We start from the raw sequence: 23,951 nt of genomic DNA, 5'->3' as shown, positions 1-23,951 counted from the left end.
ACCGGGGGGACCGAGTGGGCCATCGGGGCCCGCCTTCTGGGGGGTGTGAGGCGGGCAGAAAGGGTCAAGGCACGAGGGCAAGTGGGTCTTTTCGGGTAGGCCCCAATGAGCCAGCTTTCGTCTCCTAAGAAGAAGTGAAGACACCGTGAGTCTGAGGTGGGGCCTCACCGCTCAGAGCCCGAGCACGACCTTCTGAGGTGTCTCAGGACGCAGCCAAGGGCAGAGCCGAGCCAGGGAATGGGGTCGAGACCAGAGGAGAGAGGCGTGAGGACCGCGGCCTCTCTGGTGGTGAGAAACCGGAGGGGGATGGCAGCACTTCCCTCACAGCACGTCCGCCTCGTGTGAAGAATTACCCACTGATGGGTGGTGGGCAGAGGGTCAGAGTTCTCCTTCTAACAGCTGGCTTTTGTCCATCTCCCACGACACTCTGTCACCTCCATAAATTCCGAGTTGGAGAGCCCAACTCGGGGGTGGTTTTTGAGGGTGAGGTGTCCCTGGGGTGGGTGTTAGGCAGGCGAGCATTCTTCCTTACACCGGCTGTCCTGTAGAGGCCATTTCTGTCTGGGTGTGACACGGTCCCTCAGGAAATGTAGCTCTAGGGAATTTTCTGCTTCTAAGATGTAGCAGGTCTCTGTACCTTCAGAGAGTCAACAGTGTGTCCTGAGTTGTCAACTGAGTCACGGAAAGGTGGCAATGGGTAGTGTGACACCACCCAAGCCTATACCTCCTGTCTCCCAACACCCTGCCCGCCCCACCTGTCTGATCCTAAAGGAAAACTGTAACAAGGAAAAGATGCCACAGGACCCGAGAAATGGAAGGCTGGGGCTGATGCTTTTCCTCACAGGATCTGTTGTTTCAACCAGGGGACCCTGAGCCGGAGACCCTAGGCTGGCTGGCTGTGAGTCAGGTGCGGCCTCATCATCTGTCATGACCCCGGCCAGACACCAGAGAGGAGAGACAGACAGCCAGACAGGAGAGCATTCTGCTGTATGTTCTTTCCCTCATCTCCTGGAGACTAAGTGCGAAGTTAAATTAAAGTTTGTTTAATTAATGAACTTTTAAAAGATAAAGAGAGATCCTACGGCACTCAGTTTATTTCCTTCCTTAGCCATGACTTATCTGAGTCCCTATAAATCACTAAAGAAGGAACAGTTTAAGAACTGAATATTTTTTTTCACTTTGTGTTCAGGTATGTCTTAAAGTACCCATTATGGAAGAAAAATGTTCTCTTTCCCGAAAAACTAATGTCAAGCAGAAACCAAAGTAATATGTAGTCTTAATTAGAAATACAAACACAGTGTGGGCATCTTTTAAGGCTATATAAAGCCAAACATTTCAGAAATCCAGGAAGATTTAATGTATAACATTAAATACATTAAATGTATAACATTAAATACTACGAACTCGCATGCATCTATTACTCCCTACACTGGAAGACAGACACAATAATAAAATGTATATAAAGGCTTTAACAGAAAAACACTAGTGAGTTACAGATGAAAACAGCACTAACATTTTCTAGAAATGTCAATTATTGTGCATTCTGAAGCAGTCCCTTCAAACATGAAAATAAGGGAGAAATGTAGATATAGTCAGATATTTATTGCTTGTAAGAGCCATAAATATTAACATGAAGGCAAAAAAAAAAAAAAAAACCCAAAAAACAAAACCAAAGAAACAACCTAATGAGACCAATTCTCAAAGAAAAACAAAGCAAAAGGGACAGCCAGTTCTCAGAGGCATTAAACAGCCAAATATTTCACCTGCTTTTTTGTAACTGCTAATGTCATTGTCAGACTGACCCCGGACAGGTGATCTGTGAAGCATCGTAAATATATTGCTATAGTCCCACGAAATTATTCAGGTGCAGCAGGGAACTGAGTAATCAGTTCAGTATTAATCAAGCCCGTTAAACTCTTCATTCGCACTTTGCATTTTGTCCTTTGGACGGGGGAGGTGACCCAATGTGGTCCCTGGCGCACACATCGTGTGTGTCCTCCCAGCACACACCAGGTATCTCTTCGCTCGGGGACTGCAAAGTGCCCACCCCACCCCCAGCATGTCAGGAAGCCAGGGCAGAGCCAGTCAGTGGCCTTGAGCCACAGCACTATCCCTGGAGGGCCACATACATGCTGTAACGCCTCGGCACAGCACAGGTCAGCTGTGGTTTAGGGTCGGTCTCTCTGTTTCTTACAGACACAAACGGATTCATACACATTAATTAAAGGCTTTAACAACATCGACTCCAAGCTCCTACTATAGCTGGGTTTTTTATATAAAATAGAATTAATTTCAAAAATCTTCCCTGATTTAGGGGCACATTTATAACTTAACTTATAGTGAAATGTCCTTTAGTCATTCTTTGGTAAGAAGACTGCTCCAGAGTCTGGGCTTCTAATCGACTGCTGTCTTAGGTGTGTCCTGGCTCAACTGCACAAGGAGAGAGGGCCGACCAGCAGTGACAGGGCGGGGCCGATGCCCCAGTCATGCAGGACCCCGAGAGAGAGAACAAACCAACAGGTCACTTTTCAGAGCAGACCAGGCCCGCGAGGCTCACTGGTGGTTGTCTTATAAACAACATCAGGCCCTCAGCAAGGAAGTCCTTCCTGCTTGTGGTACCAAGGAGTATCTTACCCTATTGGGGACTTCCATGTAATCAGAACCACCAGAGCCAAAGGGACACACTCTGGAACAAGAAAAACCTCCTGACCAGATCTAACTGCCTCAGACAGCCGTGTTCCAGGCAAGAGACCGCCTTCCTGGAAACCAGAGGAATCACGCATGGTCTCCCAGCATGAGAGAAAACCATGTGTCTTAAAAAATATATCATAAGGAATGATAAGAAATCATGACCCACTGGTCAATGGCACCATGAGAAACTTCAAACAATTCTATTAGTAGGTCAAGAAGCATTTATTTACACAATTTCTCCTCTGGCCTCGTGAGCGCCAGGGAAGGGGCATCCGGCGTCACAGTGTGTCTTCAATCGTGTGTCAAACGACACACACCTGTCCAAAGGAGGGAGCCTGACCCAGAGTCCCCAGCAGCGTGGCCATGGAAATCCACTTGCAATCGCTCATATAATTAAAAACATACATGTTCATGGCAATATCATTCACAGTAGCCAAAACAACCCAAACATTCACTGAAGGACAGATGGACAAGTAAAATATGGTAAAACTGTGCAGTGGAATATTACTCAGCCAAGAAAAGGAGGGGAAAGCGACACGTGCTCTGACACAGATAACCTGAAGACAGCGTGCCGAGGAAAACGGACCAGATGCAAAAGGACAAGCACCGTATGATTTCACTTTATGAGCTACTGATAACAGGCAAATTCCTAGAGACATAAAGGAGCAGGGTGTTGCCAGGGGCTGGAAAGTGGGGTAATGCAGACTTCCTGTTTAACTGGCTACGGAATTTCAGTTTGGAGAGATGAAAAAGTTCGCAGATGGATGACCGCACAGCATCGTACGGAACCATACACTTAAAACTGGTTAAGATGGTAAATTTTATGTTATCTGTACTTTATCACAATTAAAAAAAAAAAAAAACGCACATAAATCCCCAGTTATGCTTAGGAAAAATCAGATGGAAGGTTTATATGCAATCAAAGAAAATATTATCAGACCTTCTTTCACACCCTAAGCTCAGCACAGAGCTGTTAAGAGCACAGATTCAGACTCTGACCCACAAATGCAAAGTCCAAATCATTCCTCAGAATGGGAAGGGGCTCTCTAGCCAGGGAGCAACTCTGTATCAGATTCAACAGAATCAAAATTTACCCGAAGGAATGTGGGGAATCCTTGTCCATAGTAGCCAACAGCGAAATAGTCTGGTTTAGGTCTTATCACTTTGACGATGTTTTCATAAAACTGAGCCTGTTTTTTCTGAAAGGAAGAAAGAAAATGTCAGGTTTGAATAGCATTCAGTTTCTTCTAGAATCTTCCGGTGGGCTCTTCAAGCTTTGGCAATTCCAGATGGGTGGGAGGGTGAGGATGTAGGAGGCTCAGCCCGGGACACAGGCATCTGGTCACCTTGCCATGCGGCTTTGACAGAATCTGTCACTCACCCCCAATGTTTAGCAGAGAATCTAACCAGAAGAGCCAAATTCAGTAACCAGTAGGATTTATCCATGTTTCTGATAACCAAAGAGGTGCCAGAGAAATGTTTTTTTCTTATAATTAAATGGCTAGTTTTCAGGACTTAAAAAACTGGTATCAATTAGATACTGGGATACATTAAAGAAGAATTTAAAAGGGCAGAATTCTGGTCTAAATTAATGGCAGGAGAAAGGTCTAGGCTCCTCTCCCACCACCCACCACCCACCCGCCTCATGGACGGGGCCAGTTTTAATCCAGCAGCGACTCTCAGAGACTCTCAGGCCGTCAAGAGCACTGTACGCATGGAGCCAGCAGTTGTTGACATATAAAAGCTCAGAAAAATTGTAGAGTCTGGCTTCCAAAGCCCTGCTGGGAATATAAGTGAGTACTTGTGGGCCAGAATCAGCCAGCAAATACATCAAGACCGTCCTCCTGGACAAAATGGAGGACCATGGCCACAGCTGCAGAAGACCTGAAGAGAATCTCCGAGTTAAAACGGAAAGGGAAATCCCAGAAAAACAAGCATAGATCACCCGTGTTCATTTAACTATAAAGAAAAGTGGACTTACCAGCAACTCACTGAGCTGTTCGTAATCAAACATCTCGTTTTCATACTGTTCGGCAAGTTCCTTACCAAGAGCAATGGCCTCCTCCCACATCTGTGAGGAAAAAGAAAGAAAAAGGAGAAAGAGAAACCCAACGCGTCATCATGCAGTCAAAGAATGAAAGAGTAAAATACAACTGTTCGTCATAAAACAATCTGGAAACACGCTTGCCGAATCTGAAAACACTACAGGAATAATGTCACAAAAATACAAGCATTTTTTGGAGTCTACGGCCCTTTGGCTCATGACCAGACGTCAGTTGACTAAACGGGTCCACTGCTGGCTGGTCAGTCATGCTGGCCTCTGCCCAGGGTCAGAGCACTCTGCCCACCAGGTCTGGCCCACTCTGTCCTCTCTCCGGCTGCCAGGCACGGCTGCTGAAGCCCGCTGGTCGGAGCAACAGGGGAGCCAGCGGAAGGAGCCGCCGTGCAGGAGAGGCTCCAAGGAGCCTGGTTTTGCTCCTTTCCCCAATCGTCCCATTAAACAAACACTGGACTGTCAGGAAGAACAGGATATATTTCAACTCTAAATGAAAGCTCACAAGGAGTTGCTTTGTGTGTGCAAATACTGTGAGGCTATAAAGCCTGCCATCATTCTGAAAGAGGGAACCTTCTGGGGTATTAGTTTGAAAGAGGATTTCCAATCAGGTAACTGACTTATTAGAAAGCTGATAAATTTTGACATACAGAATACTTTGCTGATGCATACGGTAAGACCTGAATTTCCCTTATTTTTCTTGGGGAAAATCAAGTGGTTTACTCAAGAAGAATAGGTCACATATGGAGGAACCATCTCCTCCAGGAAGGCTTTCTGGGTGCCAACTCTCGTGCCCTCACGATGACCCAGCATCCCCTGACTTCCGACCTTCTGGTTACGTAGAGAAACTGAAGTGCTTCTGTGTCATTCCTTCTCAGAGACCACAAGCCCCTTGAGGAACTGAGCGTTAGTGGAAACCACTGGACCATAGCCGAGGGTTTGCTCAAGAATGTTTATCAAAAGAACTGAAGCTTGCTGACTTCGAATCAGGAAAGCATGACACCATCCCACATATGTCCACAGCCAGGAACCATCCATTTCCTGACTGCCACTATTCCCACAAGATGGTAGTGCTCAAGTCAGGACAAGTGACTCCGAACTTGCTCTCTGTCCAGCAAGTCCCCTGCCTTGTCAGGGGGGACTTCATTATACCCATTTTGCAGATAAGGAGGTTGGGGATCAGACAGATCAGTAAGTTGCCCAAGGCACAGAGAGGTATACCAGGCCCAGCCTGATCTTCTTCCAAAGTTCTTGCTTTTGATGGCTGTCATAGTTTGGGCTGCTATATATAATAAAGCACTGTAGATGGGGCAGCTTAAATAGCAGACATTTATTTCTCACAGTTCTGGAAGCTGGCATGTCCAAGATCAAGGTGCAGGCAGATTCAGTTCTTGGTGTGGGCTCTCTTCTTGACTTGTGGGCCAGCACCTTCTCACTGTGTGCTCCAAGGGCCTTGAGCAAGGTCTCTTCTTCTTCGTAGAAGAGCAGGCATCCCATTGTGGCGCCAACCCTACTCACGACCCAATATGAACATAATCACATCCCAAAGGTTCCATCTCTGAATACTATTAGGTGGTAGATCAACAGATGAATTTGGTGGTTCGGGGTGGGGAGGGAAGAACACAAACATTCAGCCGTAACAACGATGATGTCAGAGCATTTCCCGCATCTCCCACTCCCTCCTACTGGGATGGGTTTGAGAGGATACTGGGCTAACCACGAAGCCCAGGCTCCTGCTGAGAAGCAAGCTGCTGGGCCCCTTCCTGGCACATCCTTGTTGCTGAGGACTCCTCTGCTGGTTGGTCTTGGCTTCTTAGTAGAATGACCAGCGAGGGCCTTACCTATTACTAAACAGCCCAATAGATTTAGAATACTCCTTAGAGCCACTGCTTAAATAAACCATCTGCTCTTTTTTAGGAGGAAAAAAGCTATTCTGGAATAGGAGTTACACTTTAATACTCTGCAAGACAAAATAAAAATGAGCCCAGAGTAGGAAAAGATTTCTGAGATGGGACCAGTGCCCAGGGAAGAGAAAGTGGCCAAGACGCCCTTCCTGGGTCCGTGCACCTGTTCCCCTCCCCAGAGCCATCAAGTCTCCATCCTGCTGGAGCGTTCAGAGCTGCCCTGCATTCTCTGTTTTAATCTGCGGCCTCAGATCCTCCTGGGTCCTCTGCCGGGGCCCAAACTCACATTTCTAGGAAGAAGAAGCCTCTCGCACTTTGTATTTCTTTAAAGCTCCAGTGACCAATTCCTCCCTTAGAGTCTTTCCATTTCAAAGAAAACACTACCTTTACTTGTGATTCTCTGTCAAGGGAATTTTGTTCAAGTTTTGTGCAAGCAAACACATACTCTATTAATTGCCTAGAATGTTTGGGCATCTAATTTATTACTGAGTAAAAGCTTAATCTGTGTTTATCCTAAAAGACAGATGAGATGCTTTAGATACATATCACAAGTAATTGTTTTTAAAAGAAATGTTAGTCTCGAATAAATATCTTATCCGACTCACCCTGAGGTGACACGTTGTGTTTTCTATCAGATTCTCTATAAATACACCTTCTCCCCACTCCCTCCCCCGCCCAGGGCCTTAAAGGATTCTGCATTAGGGAGATTTTCGTCTACTTTTAATTGGACCGGGCTCAAAGGAGCGGGGGCAATTCCTATTCCCGATATGAACACCCTGAAAGATACTTCAGTACCAGGGAGAAGACAGATGCCATGCGGTCAACATCGACATGGCCTCCAGGGAAGAATCGCTTTGACCTGTGGGTTTGAACGTCCTGCCTCAGCTCCTGGGCGAGGCGATGAGGTTTACCATAGCCCTGAATGAAACAGCACCAGATCCTCACACGGCCCTGTTTTCTGATTAAAATCCTTAATCCAGGGGCGCCTGGGTGGCTCAGTGGGTTAAGCCGCTGCCTTCGGCTCAGGTCATGATCTCAGGGTCCTGGGATCGAGTCCCGCATCGGGCTCTCCGCTCAGCAGGGAGCCTGCTTCCTCCTCTCTCTCTGCCTGCCTCTCTGCCTGCTTGTGATCTCTCTGTCAAATAAATAAAATCTTTAAAAAAAAAAAAAATCCTTAATCCACTTTATTGCGTTCTTGACATCGTGGGTTACTCGCAGCACAGAGCACCGTCCCACCAGCTCTTGCTGTCAGAGGATTTTGGCTCCTTCATGCTGGAGAGGACCATCTCGTCCCCATCATTCTGAACCTCCCAGTTTCAGGAAGTCCCATTTCTTCACATTTCATGAATATAATTTTTTTTTCCTTTTTTCTTTTTAAAAAGATTTATTTACTTGAGAGAGAGCGAGCATGCACAAGTGGGAGGGCAGGGAGAGAGAGAGAATCTCAAGCAGACACCATGCTCCATGCAGGGCTTGATCTCATGACCCTGAGATCATGACCTGAGCCGAAACCAAGAGTTGGATGTTCAACCGACTGCGCCCCCCAGGCGCCCAGAACTTTTTTTTTTCTTCTTCTGATGAAACTCTTCCCTTAATTCCCACACAGTGGCTGTAGAGAACAGAACAGCTACAGATTTCCTACGGAGAACTACTCAGTTGACGGCGAGCCACTCGGGCAGAACAACACTGACCTCCCTGGACAAAGGAGCCATGGCAGACGAGAGAGAAGACGCCAACCGGGACAACTGTCCCTTTTTGATAATTCAGGCTGGCAATGACTCACTGGGACTGCGTGGACAACTCTGGTTTAATTCACTTACTAGTCTAAATGACTCACTGGTGAAGATGCTTTTTGTTTTGTTTTGTTTTAAGATTTTATTTGTTTATTTATTTATTTGAGAGAGAAAGAGAAAAAGCACATGAGCAGGGGCAGAGGGAGGGAGAAGCAGACTCCTTGATGAGCATGGAGGCCGACGTGGGCCTTGATTCCGGGACCGTGGGTGTGTGATCATAACCTGAGCCAAAGGCAGATACTTAACCAACTGAGCCCCCCAGGAGTCCCCAGTGAAGACGTTTTATGGGACGCCAGGTTTCAGCTGTTTCTCTACAAGTTAGCTGTTTCTCCAGGCAATTGTTGGGGGAAGACTCATATTCAGCAACCTCTGAATTTCCCACCCCATGTAGGTCTCTCACGTCTGAATGGATGAAGGTGCTATGGCATGGAAGAATCCAGAACTCCAGCTGAGGTCCCGCAGCACAGAGGGAAGCGAGGAGGCCCAGAACCAGATTTAGGTCTTGTCCAGTAAGCGGGTCCAGGAGCCTGTGCGTCAGTCTCTTTCCAGTCCCTCTAGCAGGAGGGGAAGGAGTCCCCAGAGAAAATGTGTGTCATGAGAAGGGCCACGGTGACTCCAAGGGCTGTGGCTCAGCTGAAAAAACAGAGACCCTGCAGGCCTCACCCTCTCTCTAGGCCTCTTGCTTTTCTGAGCCAAGCCCCATCCTGGGTCCTGGTGTTTTCACCTGGCGTTGGCTGATCAAATCAAAGGAGCCATATTTTTCCAAAGACATTTCTCAGGGACAGGGTCAGGCTCCCCCTTCCCAGCCCAGCAGGTGCACTGTCTCTGTGGTCTGCAGCTCAGAGCTGCCCGATCGGGCAGTCATAATACTGTCCTCCTCTTGAGGGGGCAGAGACAGAGTCAGCACCCAAGAAAGCTGGTCAGACAGGTCAGGAAGCCAGGGGGACCTGGGACTTGGGCTGGGCTCAGGGAGCCTCGATGACAAGGTTTTCAAACCACATCAACAATAAACCCTGCCCCTCTGAGCAGTCAAGTACTCAAGGAATCACTGCCCATCTAAGTCTCGGTCATGAACCTGACCTGTTTCTCCCCGACAGAAATTCTTTACCTGTCGGGACAGGAAACTATCTGCTCAGCTTTTAACGCCCTGAAAGGAAAAACAAGGAAGGAAAGATATCTTTATAACATAGAGGTTTTGCGGTTTTTCTTCTGGCCAGGACATCTCAGTCCTGCAAGAGAAAAGCCTACGTCAGGCGGCAAAGAAGGAACGCTGCTCTGTTCCGCGGGGGGTTACTGGGCATCTATGATGGGAGCAGGCTCTAGAGAACAGGGAGAGGGACAGAAGTGAGGACAGAGAGCTCTTTGAGGAACAGTGCAGGAAGGAGGAGACTGACAGTGGCTGGAGAGAGGAGTCAGAACGAGAGAGAACTTCTTAAGATGGGAGAAACAGGGGCACAGATATAGGCGAATATGTATTATTAGCCTACAGAGAGCAAAACACGGACACTGCAGACAGGACAGACAGGCTGGCCTGACGTCCAGGAACAGGCAAGGGGCTCCGGGGCACAGGGCAGGGGCGTGGAGAGCCCATCCCTCCAACAGGACGGAAGAAGAGCATACAGGGATAGACAGAGACCGGTGGATGAGTGTACACCAGGGATGCGTGGAGGGTGACGGGGCATCACAGTGCCGGGGAACTGCTTGCTGGAGAGTCAACTACTCGGAAAAGAGAATGAACATGGGCCAGGAACGGAGCCTCGTCCCTTGGAACGGCTTTCACTGCCTCGTGGGAGGTGAAACCTCACTGGGCTTAGCTAGAGCGTCTCTTCCGACTGCGCAGCCCCGTGAGGACACAGACCCTCGCTCTGCCTCAGGCAACTGGGCTGTGCCGGGCACCCTGGCTCCTCCCGGCATTTGCTCTTCTGACATCGGCCCATTTAAGAGGCTCTCTGTGATCAGCTGACTTCAAGTCTCTGGAGACATCACCTCCCTTTTGTGATCCCTGCTGCCAGCCACTTTGCCTGGGGCCACCGCATCCCAGGCCTGGACAGCTGCTTTGGCCTCCCCGAGGGTCTCCACCCCCACTCCCCCAGCCAACACCGCCCTCCTCTGCTGGACAAGAAGAAAATGAAGTCACCGTTGCCTCTTCTCATGCGATCTCAAGGGCTCCTTGTGCCTGATGCAGTAAATCCAATTCTCAGGAGACTTACGAGGCCAAGGGCTAAGTGGCTCTCAAGTCTCCTACGTCAGTGTGTCTCGGGACCCCTCACCCCCCAGCCTGTAGACACATTCCTTGGCATCCCCAGAAAAGCAAGAAGGCCCGGGAGCCCTCTGTGAGCTAGCATGACTCCTACTCCTTACCATTCCTGCTTCTCCCAGCCATTGCCAGGCAAACTTTATCTCCTTCCTCAGGAGCCCATCTACGTGTCACCTCCTCCAGGAAGCTTTTCCTTTCTCCCTAAAAGAAGCAGTCACTCCCACACTTGTTAGACAGGTACACCTAGCACCCACCAGCATGACGGACCAGAGGAAGGTTTTACGTATCTGCTTGCACACAAGCCCAGGGATGGACTGGCCCCCCTGGAGGCAGGCCTCCGTCATTCCAGCCCTGGCCATGGAACACCTGTTAGGGACCCTGCAGACTGTGGGGAGTAGTGTGGTTACAGACTCTAAGCACTGATTTCGCTCATGCTTTGATAAAAAGACAAACTCATTCCTTTTTTATAGAAGCAAATCAGTATCAACGTGATCTCTGCGAACACATTAGCAGGTCAGATTCTCCCTAACTGAACAGATGCTGGCAAATATCCAGATGCCCAAACATCTGGGGATGCTGAGAGGAACCCAGGAAGATGGCGTCTCCGCCTGTGCCTGAAGTCCCCGCAATCACCGCCGCGCTTTAAAAGGGAAACTCAGGGGCGCCTGGGTGGCTCAGTGGGTTAAAGCCTCTGCCTTCAGCTCAGGTCGTGATCCCAGGGTCCTGGGATCGAGCCCCGCATCGGGATCTCTGCTCGGCGGGGAGCCTGCTTCTTCCTCTCTCTCTGCCTGCCTCTCCGCCTACTTGTGATATCTCTCTCTCTGTCAAATAAATAAAAATTAAAAAAAAAATTTTTAAAGGGAAACTCATGGGATGAGAAAAGTTCACCCCAAAGACTTAGAGAAGTGGAATCATTTCACCAAATGCAGACACTGACTCCCCAAATCCCTATTTTTAGTTCACAGGAAGACGCGCAATGCCTCATTTTTGACTTGGGCACAAGGCAAAGTGCGAACTTTGTCGAGGCGAGGTTATTTTAAGGGAAAAGGAAAGGGAGCTGCGGCTGGAAGCCGAGTCGGAGCCTCGCCCCGCACACCGGCCAGCAGTCCCGCTCTCCCTCTCCAGGCCCCGCCGGGCTGCTTCCCAGTTTCAGAGGTGGCTTAACGCGGCTTACGGCGGACTCCCGCACTCCGACGCCGCTCTCCTGATAGCACGGCTGCTATTTTTGACTCATCCTCCATAGAAAAGCCTGGTAATTTTCAGCGAAGCACTTGGATTAAGGGCTTTATTGAAAATTACTAGGCCTCAACCAAACACAATAAGGCAGACAATGCAGAAGGTGCTCGGGAAAGAATGCCCTCTGCCAGGATGAAACCCGACAGCAGGCTTTAAGGGGGACGCTCAAACGGGTGGTAAGAGCAGAATGGAGAAGGAGCTAGGAGTGGTTATTAGCCCAGGAAGGAAGAACCGTAAAAGAATGAAAGGGGCAACAGATGGAAATGACGTTTTATGGAGAGAGAGAAAAAGATGAAAAGCCCAAGAGCTTGGCTGAAAGACATTCAAAACTTTTTAAAACGATAGAAAGGCAAAAATAGAAGAATGACTTCATGTGGAAGAAACACGGAAAGATAACAGGACAGAATTCAAAAGCCGGAGTGTCCGGTATTAAGCAGAAGAAAATCCATTCAGTTTTACAGCGTTCAGAGCACAAAGGCAGAGGAAACTTTTAATATACTCCAAGGCTGGTCCCTTGTCCTCCGCCATCCCCGCAGCCCCTGGGACGCCTTCCACGGGTACCCGCTCCTTCACTTCCCGCCAAGGTGTTCGAGGGACGTCCCTGCCTTGGATTCTGTCCCTGTGTCCCTTGGGAAGATGAATAAATTTAACAGTGCAAATGAGCTCTGGAATGCCTAGTTTCCATACATTAAGGACATAATGAAGACTTTCTTAATGACACAAGGACCCAGCCACATGGTGACAGCCTGTATCGATGAAGCTTTAACTGAGTCATACTTTTGCCAGACTGAGGCCCTGTTGAGTTTCCATTTTAGAATTTCGTGATCCCCAGCCTTTAAATGCAACCGTGCCGTGAGATCCCCTTACCCAGATATAGGTTTTAAAATCAGAGCTGTAATGTTTTCCCCTTAAGATGAAATAAATGTGAGATCACACCAAATTCTTGTGATTTCAATGATCCTGCATCACGCGATCACGCAGATCACGGCACGCATATCATGGCGTTGGGGATAGAACCTGGGTCAGCAATGAAATCAGAGGTCGTGGCCCACCCCGGACACCCTCCCAGTGTGACGGTCCTGCTCACTCACTGATGAGCCCCCGCAGCCATCCTGACCGAGAACTGTCGTTTCTAGAAGATGTACAGAATTCAGGAAGGAAAAGCCCGCTCAGGTTTTGCAAGATTGTCTTTGTCTGATCTGTAGGCTCTGCAGTGAACATGGTACTGAAGTAGAGCAAGCATCAGCCTCAGGAAAGGAGCCTGGGGAACGCTTCCCCAGCCCCCCCAGAGCTCACACACTGTAGAAGTGAGCTCAGGGATCTGCCCCCTTAGATCTCTCAGGGACTCAGAGTCTGGGCCAGGAAGCAAGACCACACAGAGGAGACAAACATGCCTAACAGAAGGCACTTTGTGGCATGTCTGAGTGACGGTGCCCTTTCCAAGTCTTTTGCTCAAGTGCCGGCCAGAATGTGCTCCCCTCAGCAAAAGACGAACCAGAACGGCAGCGCTGATGGTGGGGGAGCTGTGCCTGTGTCAGGGCAGGGTGGGGAAGGGGGAAGGAAACTCCCTACACTTCCCATTCAATTCTGTTGTAAACCCAAAACTGCTCTCAAAAGTAAAGTTTACGAAAAACATTTTTCCCCCGAGTGTCCAGTTCCTATGCAGCACTGGTCTCTCTGAGAGGGACACAGAAGCTCAAGGAGCTTCAGCCAAAGCAGGGCCTGGTGACTGAGGTGGTCCCTGGACCCGCTCCCTTGTCATTACCAGGAGTTGCTTAGAAATACGCAGCCTCGGGCCCCACCCAAGACCTACTGAATCGCAGTCTGCATTTTACCAAGATCCTCGGAGTGCTCAGGGGGCTGAAAAGGGTGAGATATTCAAAGAGTGGAGAGACAGGAGACACAGAAATAGTTCTAAGGCCAGGGCAATGAGTGCCTAGGATGATATCTTCATGGACAGTGGGGGCAGGGAGGGCCCAAGATGGAGAGAGCGTGGGAACGCGACAGCAGGCGATAAGGGGACCTTCCACACCCAGGGAAGACCATGGCAAGTCCAGGCGGTTGGGAATCAAAGAAAATCTGGCCTTTTCTCGACAAAGGCCAGATGTTGTGGGTAGAGAGAGGATTGAAGGAGGAGGTGGGGGTACTGGTGGAGGAGGTGGGGGGACTGGTGGAGGTGGGGGGATTGATGGAGGTGGGGGGATTGATGGAGGAGGTTGGGGGACCCCAGGGGCATGGGGATCTTTGAAGTGCTTCAAGCCATGCTAGATACTGTGGCCACACACTTTACTTTATGTCTCATGAAGTGTGGTAGCCCCCGGGGAAGAGTGGCAGGGAGATGGGGGCAGGCCCATGGGACCAGATGCCGGAAAGAGAGAGCTCGTGAAAAGAGGACGGTGGATGAGCTGGCTCTAGAAAGACCTTCTCCGTCCAAAGACTGGAACTGCTCAGCAGGGCCTCAGGTAGGATCCCGGCCCAGCCAGTGCAGGTATCAGAGGGCGTCTGTCAGGGGCTGTCATTCCCAAAGGCACTTAAATACGCAAATCACACTGAGAGAACGTGACTTATCCTTCAGAGCTTGGGAGTATAACTGATTTTGGCCAAAGCAGGAAAGAGAACAGCATACCTGAGGGGCATGATGCTACATTTTAAAAATAAAATAAGATAAAATAAGCACAGAAAGCTGCACCTGCTCCAACAAAGCTACGTTGGTTTTTCTTGGTTTCTCATGGTTCGTCTTCATTCACAGCTCTGTTTCTGCCTCTTTCCTTGCCTAACATTTGCCCCGTGTTTTCCCTTCCAAGAATCCTCTGCCCTAAAGGAGTCCCTGACTCACGCGTCCCCTCAAATTTCCTGACGTGAATAACTCCCACACTCCTGACAGGTTTTTTTTCCCCCCCAAATTGTAGAAAAGACATTGGGTCACAGGAAAAAAAATCTAATATTGATGCTTGTTGTCATGCTTTCCCTTTCCGTACTGACATAAGTTCTATTATTTCCTGGCTTTGGTCCCCATGTTCTAATTCTCTTAGTTACTGTCTAGTTTTTCAAATATCCACTCAGCACGAGTGCCAACAGGCACAGAAGCAGTCCCAGCTGCCTGAGACGGCCCCGGAGGGTGAAGGGCAAACCCTCCCTTCACACCAGCACGTGGATGGACGTGCCAGCAGGACCAGGGTCTAGACACTCAGTAACAGAGTCTTTGGCTCAGATCAGCACCGTCCAATAGAAACATGATGCACGAGAAGTATGTCACTTCAAATTACTAGTAGCCACATTTTAAAAAATGGAATTCATTTTAGTAAAATTTACCTACAACATTACCATTCTGGCATGTAATCAGAACACAGAAATTAGTGGGATATTTGATGTTGGCATGAGTCGCTCTAGTGGCTGCAAGTACGTACATGGACTGGGTACCCGCCCTTCACTTATCGCCTCAGAGTTCTGGAGGCTGCACGTCCAAGACCAAGCCCCAGGCTGGACGGTTTCTTTGGAGGCCTCTGTCCTTGGCGTGTACAGGCACCTCTTCTCACTCTGCCCTCACAGGGTCCTTACTGTGTGTCTGTGTCCTAATCTCTTCTTAGAAGTGCACAGGTCTGATTGGATCAGGGCCCATCCCAGTGACCTCACTTTACTTTATCAACTCTTTCATGGACGGAGGTCGAAAGGCAGTCACATCCTGAGGTCCTAGAGATTAGGACCTGACCATGTGAATTTCTGGCACAAACAACTCAGCTCTCAACAATGTTCTTTACTTTACACTAAGTCCTAAAAATCCTGCATGTATTATATGCTGACAGCCCATCTTGGTTTGGACTGGCCACACTTCAGATGCCAATGACTATGTTCAGGCACCAATGACCACATGTCCCTTGTGACTCTAGGATCAGAATGCTCAGGTTACAGTCCCACCCACTGCCTGAGTGCCAGCTTCCCCTGTGCACCTGCTCAGGGGTCCCCTGCATCAACTGAGGCCCTTCTCAAATTCCCATTGCCTAGAATACTCGCCATCCATCACCCAAGAGCCACTGCGAGATAGGCTCCCCCCAAGGTGACTGCAATCTGGGAATGGGGTATGGAAACGTGTACATTGAGGCTCTCCCAAAATCAGCTCTGGTGATCTGCAGCAATGAGCACAGCCACTTGTCTTACTCCACTGTATTCCGAAAAGGCACAGAGGACATTCTTTTTCTCAAGTCCTGCACAGACCTCCACCCGGCAGGGACACCCATGTCCAAATGAAAGTGATCTGGCACAAAGTGCCCAACTCTGATCCCTTCTGTGACCTCCTACCTCCCTCCCTCCCTGGCTGGGCAGTTTCCAGGGTCCTAGGCACACAGAACAGGAGCTCACTTTCTCCTGCTGTGCATGCCATGCCCAGCCCTGCCCTGACGGAAGAAGGAAATTCAACTATGGAGAAATGGCAATCAAAGCCCAACACCAGGTTCTGTGAGATATCTCCATTTTCACATGTCCAGCTGTGGAGAGCTGTACTAGCTGGGGGACTTGTGTGTATATCACCTTTTCTAGAACATACACCTACTGGGGTAATATCCACGTGCCTTGAGAGCCCCCCGTTAGAAGCCCGACTCACATGTCTACTTCAAAGGGGGAGGTGCTGCACGTCTGCCCCTCCTTCTGGGCACTTCCACCCCCTGGGGCCCACTGTGGTCCCGTGATTTGCTTTAGCCAATGGCATGAGCAGAAACGCGTGGGTCAGTTCTGGACAAGGGTGTGCAAGGCCTGGTCTGGCAACTCGCCATCCCTTCATGGCTGCGTTTCTTTGTAGTGGAACCCGTGCCCATCTGGGCTCTGGGACAGCAGGACACACACGTGGCATGAGTGGAAAACACCCCTGGGTGGCCCAGAGCCACTGAGACTTCAGGAGGCTGAAACTCTAGCATATTCCTACCCATGGGGACTGATGGAGGTGATGAGTAATTGCTTCCTTCTGTTCTCTTCTTCCCAGGAAATGTCATGCTTGTTGACGTCAGACTGAGTTTTTGTGCCTCGAAGCTAATCACCTGGGTACTTTAGATCTCATCTGACGAACTTTCTCCCTCACCTGTGCTCACTCTCCCAGTGAGCTTCGGATGGATGAGGGGGCTTTGGTTCTCTGACACTCTGGTGGAAAAGTAACAAATCCTCAGAAAGTGCTTTTCAATCTGTTTTGCCAAGACAAGTCTAAAAGCTACTGTGGAGACAACCCTCGTACACTGTGATTAACAAGCACAGTCTTCCGGACTCCAGGTAAGCCAACTGGTCACTTTCCCGTAACCATCTCCGTGTCTCTTCCGAAAACAGGACCACGTGAGAGCGCTCCCTCTGCCGGCTTGTCTTTCTGCCTCTAATGTTTTGTCACTTGAGCTTTTTCAAAACCAGGATGTCTCAACCTTGGTAATACTGACATTTCGGGCTGGAGAATTCTTTGTTGTATGACTGTCTGTACGTTCCAGGATGCTCAGCAGTGTCCCTGACCTTCATCCACCAGGATGAGGACTACCTACTCCCCCAGTCACGCCAACCTCAAATGTCTCCTGAGGGTCCCAGTTGAGAACCACTCTATTCTAAACTGAACACATTCTTTTCTTTCCTCTTTCCATACAAGGCTGCCTCTGCTAAAAATGAAAAGGACTCTGTTCTTTGATTTATTATTTATTGAAGGCCACTGACCTGTGATAAATGAGCATTTCCCACTGTCAGGAGTCACTCTTAACTGCTGAGTATCCATTCACTCTTTCACTGGTTTCTCCAACAAATGCCCACCGGGTTACATGCCAATCATTTTGAGAATTAGACACACGGTGGGAAGAAAATGTGTGGCTACTATGTTCTTGGTGCTGACAGGCTATTGATAGAGCTGCTGACAATCTACACGCACAAACTTACCGCTGCAAACTGTAGAGTGCTGTGGAGGAGGAGAGGACATCGTGGGGGTCAGAGGAGGGATGACATTCAAGCTGAGATGGGAAGAAAACAGCCAAGAGCAGGAGAAGCAGAAGCCCCTGGGCAGAGGCAGGCAGGGCTGGTGTGTATGAGGCTCCCCCACATTTGGGTGACGTGGCCGGAATAGAGGGTGTGAGGGAGGGAATAAGGGGTGACAGGAGGAAGTCTCAGGGCTGACACTGTCAGAGGGTGCATCGAAACTGTGAGAGCCCAGAATGGTCATGAGCAAACGCACACATTCCTTCAGCTCCGATGACATTCGGCTCTCCCAGGCCCCTTTCCTGCTCTGCCCACTCCAAGGCCAGAAGACAGCAAGCCAGGAAGTCATCAGGGTAAGGAATGGCTGAATCAGCCTCATTTCTTCTAGGACTTTGCTGAGAAACAGGGTTCCCCCAGCTGAACTAATAAAATTTTAGTAATCAGCCTTAATTATGAAAGCATCTCGTTGCTATGAAGAAATATATTCCATTCCACTGCAGGACCAGGCGTAATCCACAGAACATTTCCAAGTGGCCTCTGGGCGATCTCCATGCTATTCTGAATAGTTTGATTTTTTTGTCTATGTCAAGGACAGTAGGGAATGAATACAACACACATTATCTTTCCAGCAGGGTTTGGTCTATATCGACAGCCACGAAAAGAGGTGGCCATCATCCTTTTGTGCTCTAAGTGCTGTTGTGGGTAGAACTGTATGTGTCCTGCCTCCCCCCGCTCCCTCCCCTCCAAACATATGTTGAAGTCTTAATCCCTGGTTTCTGTGAATGTGAACTTATTTGGAAATAGGGCCCTTGGATGTGATCAGTGAAGAGGAGGTCACACCAGACCGGGCAGTAAATCCAAAGACCAGTGGGCCTGGAAGAGGGCAATCTGGACATGGCGACACACACAGGGTGGGTGCCATGTGCTGTCAGGGGCGGAGCTTGGGACGCCGAGGGTGGCCAGCAGCCCCAGGAACTAAGAGGAAGGCACAGAACAGATTCTCCCTTACGTCATCCTCACACAGAGAGCACGGCCCTGCCAACACATTTGCGTCAGACTGAGAGCATCCAGGACGGTGACAGAACCCACTGCTGTCATTTAAGGCCACTCAGTTGGTAGTGCTTTCCTACAGGAGCCCTAGGAGACGCACACAGTCCCTCCATGGAGTCTCTGGTTACCTTCCCCTGAGTGAAGAAACAAAGCAGGTAACCAAGAGAAGTTCCAAATCCTGAGGAAGTCCCAGAATGAGCTCCAAAGTCCCTTTGGTGGCAGATTTTTAAAACTTCCAAAGTTCAGGTACCTATCCCCCCCCCCCCCCCCCCAGATAGTTACCGCTTATGTGAATCACAAACTACGCTAATGAGATCTGTTACTAGCTGGAAAAAATGATGGCAGGTTTCCTTTTCACAGAATTCCAAGGAATAAACAATTTGTGGGAGCCACTTAATCTAGAATCCACCAAAACAGAGCACTACGGGTCTTACCACAGGATTCATTTCTCAGCAGTCACAGAAAAACGCAAACCGTTAAAGGAATCCATTTGTTGTACGTGCCCAGAAGCTTTTCCGAATCAAGGTTCCAGACACGGTTGTCTCCAGCAGGACAAGCAAAGCACTTGTGCTTCTTAGTCCTTACTTGCAGAGCCCCTGCAAAGGGAAGAACTACAGGGTTTTGGGCTAGGATTTCTACTCAGAAGTCCCAGCGGGTGGACCACGCATAAAACCTGCCAATACACTGTCTGTGGCAAGTGTCCGGTTCCACAAACGTCCTGTGTTACACGACGTGTGCTGTAGGAAGGTATACATAAAAAGGAAAGCAGAGGGAAATTTTTTTTTTTTTTTTTTTTTTTTTTTTTTTTTTTTTTACCTTGCCTTTGTCGAAGTAGTGGATGATTTCCTGGTAGAGCTGTTCCTTCAGCTGGCCCTGTGTCGTCGCCTGGTACCCGTCCCGCTGGGTGAGGTGGGCCGCACACACGTCCTCCGACCACTGAGGCCAAAGCAAAGCACAAGACAGGTCAGGCGAGGGTGTGTCCAGTGCCACCCCTGGCCCCTGTTGGTCAGAATACACCACAGTGAGGACCCCGTGCCCTGCACGCATGCAGGCCATGGTCCCAGGGACACTCAGGGCTGCTGGGACCTGGAAATGAGGGCAAAACCTCTGTGCAGAAGCCCCACGAGGAAGGAAAGACAAGAGGGAGGCAAAGCTGGGCCTAGATTCATACAGAAGAGAAACCCAGCAGTTTCTGGAAATCACAGAACCATCCACTTGCTGATAGTGTCTTGTAACGCCTGAGGTGAATTACGAGCCAGGCAATTTAGGGCTGTCTCAGGTGAGGCGTCCCGGGGGGCTGCCCTCCATCTTGAGATGCTCAACATTTTAGTCAACAGCAGAGAAGACACTAGGACCTCACATACCAGTCGTACCTTTAAGCTTCGCCTTAAAATCAGACTTGCGTATCCTGACTACAACCAGTCGTTGCAAAATCATTAATTATGGGGTTCTCGCGGCATAGCGAGATTCCTACCTTCATGGGGGATAAATTTAAAATTTTAGGTGATTCTAATGTGTAACTACAATAAAATAAATAAAGTTCTGATCTCGAATAACTTGCTTGCATTTTAAAATCACTTAAAAAAATATTGAGCAGGGAAATAAAAATCCTTCTCCCCCTTCCACTTAAACACTCACATGATTTCACTTGATTACTAGGGCTCAAGGCTAACGGTTTTACTGCTCTTGTTTTTGACAAAATAACCAAAAAAGATTATATTTGAGAATGTTTTGTTAATGAACAAGAATATATTTGTCACGTTGAAGAACACTTTTCATAGCAGTACAAATAATGCCTTTTTTCAAATAATGCCTTTCATAAGTTGATTAACCAGCATGAGTTCACGCTGAATGCAATATCAAAACGTATTTAGGGAAAACTGTGAAACATCATGGTGTAAAAGATGTGGAGAGAAATTACAGAGCATTCGCCACTTAACTGGAAAATCCAGAGTCCCAGTAGAAAAGATAATGCATCTGGGCCTGTGGTTTGGGATGTGAAACGCCCTCGTGTGATTATGACGAACCCATCTGTGCTCGACAGACGTTTATGTACTATGAGAGAGGAGGCTGCGTGAGCATTTTGTCAGCCCCATTTCAACCCTGGTAAAAAGAAATACCTTCGTCTTTGCAAAAATGCCTTATTATTGAAATCTGGGCTCCTCACAAATGAAAACCATTAGAATTCCTAGTGGTACGGCTGGTGTCAGGTATGCCAAGGGAAATCTCTATCATCCTAATCGCACTCCTTGGGAGAACTTTGTGTGTTGTGAAGCCAAAGGGGGTCTATTGATGACTACTGATGAGGACCCCAGATGGAGCCTTCTCCTCTTTTCTTTGTCACGGACGCTTTTGTTCTCAAGCAAAGGTAAACGCCCACACCCCAGTGTCTCCATAGCAGCGGGTGTAGATTTGTAGCATCAAGAGATGCTGGAGATTTTGGGGTTGGTCCAAAGGCTGGAAGATTATTGGGAGTTTCACTCCCAATACAGTGTCCTCCTTACTGCTTCTCATCATTCACAGACATTGCTTAATGCCCGTTTTAATGTAATCTTTCCTGGTTTTCTTTCATTCAGTTTTTGGTGCTCAAAGGGCTGTCCTGATTTTGAAAACAGGATTCCTTGAATGAGTGGTCTTTCTGTTGGGTTACTCAACTAAATTCTAATTCTCCTAATTGTTCTTGTCTATCTACTTTATAATTTTTCAATTTTTTTATAAGGTTGTGATAGGAAGGATGATCTAATGATTACCTGAAGTTTTAAAATGTAAAACTAGAGGTTGTATAGCATTTCCTTCATCCATCCACTCGTCCACCCTTCTTCCCACCTTCCCATCTACCTACACATTTCGATAAATCTATTTACCCACCCACTCATCTATCCCTCAATGTGTCCATCCATTCATCCACCCATCTATCCACCTACCCACCCACACTTCCATCCCTCCTTCTTTCCATCCTTCTACCCACCCATACTTCCATCCGTCCATCCATTCACCTACCCACCCACATTCTCATTCTTTAATCCAGCCAACCAGTCATCTATCTGTCCATCCACTCACCCACCCACCCACACTTCCATTCTTCAATCCATCCAACCAATCAACCTCCATTCATCATCCATCCACCCATCCCATTATTTACTGAGGGTCTACTCTGTATGATTAGCTGGGCTAGAAGGATATGAGGGAAAAGCATGAATATATTATTGAAAACAAACCAACCAACCAAACAATGTCAAAAGATATGTGCATAACAAAAGAATCACTGGAACTGAAAGTTGTCATGCCAGACCTGTGCTCAGGAGCAACACTACAGGAGAATCAGGCAGGAGGTCTCACGTGAACTGATGGACCTGTACAATATCTCAATGAGAACTCTTCTCTAAGGTAATCGGGGATACGTTTCATTTTATCTCTTAACTGTCCACCTCAGAAATTCCTTCTTATTGACAGCACCCTCCTCTACTACTACATCCTGCTGGCATGAAGAAGGACCCAGAGAATCTCTAACTCATTGATAGCAAGCACCCCAATGATGGGTGTTTATGATGCTTAGTGATAATTCGCTCTAACATCTTGTTAAATCTGCATTCAATAGGGCCAAGTCTGTCATCAAAGTGCCTTCTAAATATCTTTATGTCACTGCATTTAGTCAAAGTCCATAAGAACTTAAATTATAGGTTTATTAAAATTTATCATGGAAAAATAAAATTTTAAATCATCTCAGAATTTATAACAACAGAATCATGAAAGTATGTAGCAATTTCTGTTACCTTCAGAAGTTTTGCGTGGAGAAGCAAGGTGTAGGCTGCCTCCGTGTAGTTGTCACACTCTCTGTGTAGGTCACACAGCTTGTACAGGTATCTGAGATGACAAAACAGAGTGATCGTCTAAGATGTCAACAAATCATTTGTGTTGAAGATTGCAAGAGTTAAAATCTACCTTCAACAGTAAATTGTATCTACATTTTCTCTTCACAGAGTTCACAATTCCCAATGCCTTGAACACTTTTGGTGCAGAAAGCACTAAGGAAAACCAATAAGAGTAATATACAATAGTATTTTGTAAAAAAATTTTAAGTGCTCCTTTTTCAGGTTGAAAATGAAGACAGCCCAAGAATGCAGAATTGTACTTCAAGGGTCTCTCATTCCTTTTCATCTTACATGTGAAATGAGATCACGAAGTTTGATTGTAATTTCTTATGTTTCTATTGAATACAAATGCACACCCTCCCGAAATCCATACAAACACAAATCCATAAAAGTAAAGAGCTCCAATGATCACAGTGAATGTGATCAAAAAATTTCTCTGCCGGGGCGCCTGGGTGGCTCAGTGGGTTAAAGCCTCTGCCTTCGGCTCGGGTCATGATCTCAGGGTCCTGGGATCAAGCCCCATATCGGGCTCTCAGCTCGGCAGGGAGCCTGCTTCTCCCTCTCTCTCTGCCTGCCTCTCTGCCTCCTTGTGATCTCTCTCTGTCGAATAAATAAATAAAATCTTAAAAAAAAATTTCTCTGCCATAAAGATATAAAATTGCCTTTTAATATAGAGTAAACTACATTTTAGATAAAAGAATCTGGCTGCTTTTGCAAAAGTTTATTAGGTTTATTTGGTATATTTTAATAAAGGAGAAACTAAAAACATTCTTAGAAATCAAGTTAGAAGAGCATGCTTGATATAGTAAACACATCATTAAACATTAAGCCACATGAACATACTCTTACTCTCTTCTAAGTTATCATCTTGCTAAATATTGACACTGGCCCCTCGAAATGACCAAGAGAGGGGATCCATCACAGACAACCCCCTCTAGAGAAAAAGGCAAACGAAGGAGGAAAATCCAGCAGAGAATAGAAAACATCAGAATATAGCATCAGTTAAAAGAATAGGCTGAAAAAATATACTATTATCTATTTCCGATATAATTAAAACTGATTTCTCATTTGATCATATGGTTTACTGTAAAACATGAAAATTATGGTCTTGTCTCTTTTTAAAAGGGCCACATGAGTCAGTCAAGAGATACCAAAAACCTGTGAAAG

At 47.7% G+C, this 23,951-nt stretch overlaps 1 protein-coding gene and 1 long non-coding RNA gene across 3 annotated transcripts in view; both read right to left on the bottom strand.

Moving 5' to 3' along the window:
• The window catches only part of DOCK1 (dedicator of cytokinesis 1), a 509,676-nt gene that overhangs the window by 32,482 nt on the left and 453,243 nt on the right, over positions 1 to 23,951 (bottom strand). For both annotated transcript variants that reach the window (XM_047703531.1, XM_047703532.1), the window contains exons 37-40: positions 22,686 to 22,776; positions 19,729 to 19,848; positions 4,673 to 4,762; positions 3,786 to 3,890 (exon numbers count right to left, since the gene is read on the bottom strand). In XM_047703531.1, coding sequence (XP_047559487.1) covers positions 3,786 to 3,890; positions 4,673 to 4,762; positions 19,729 to 19,848; positions 22,686 to 22,776 — 406 coding nt within the window. The remainder of the gene's footprint in view (positions 1 to 3,785; positions 3,891 to 4,672; positions 4,763 to 19,728; positions 19,849 to 22,685; positions 22,777 to 23,951) is intronic.
• LOC125085233 (uncharacterized) lies at positions 11,940 to 19,719 on the bottom strand. The gene is made up of 2 exons (XR_007122821.1): positions 14,160 to 19,719; positions 11,940 to 14,080 (listed from the first exon to the last, which is right to left on the bottom strand). It is a non-coding gene; the product is annotated as an uncharacterized LOC125085233 (long non-coding RNA).

This window comes from Lutra lutra, chromosome 14, assembly GCF_902655055.1.
Source record: "Lutra lutra chromosome 14, mLutLut1.2, whole genome shotgun sequence".
Classification (NCBI taxonomy): Eukaryota; Metazoa; Chordata; class Mammalia; order Carnivora; family Mustelidae; genus Lutra; species Lutra lutra.
This window is presented reverse-complemented; position numbering and strand designations above follow the sequence as displayed.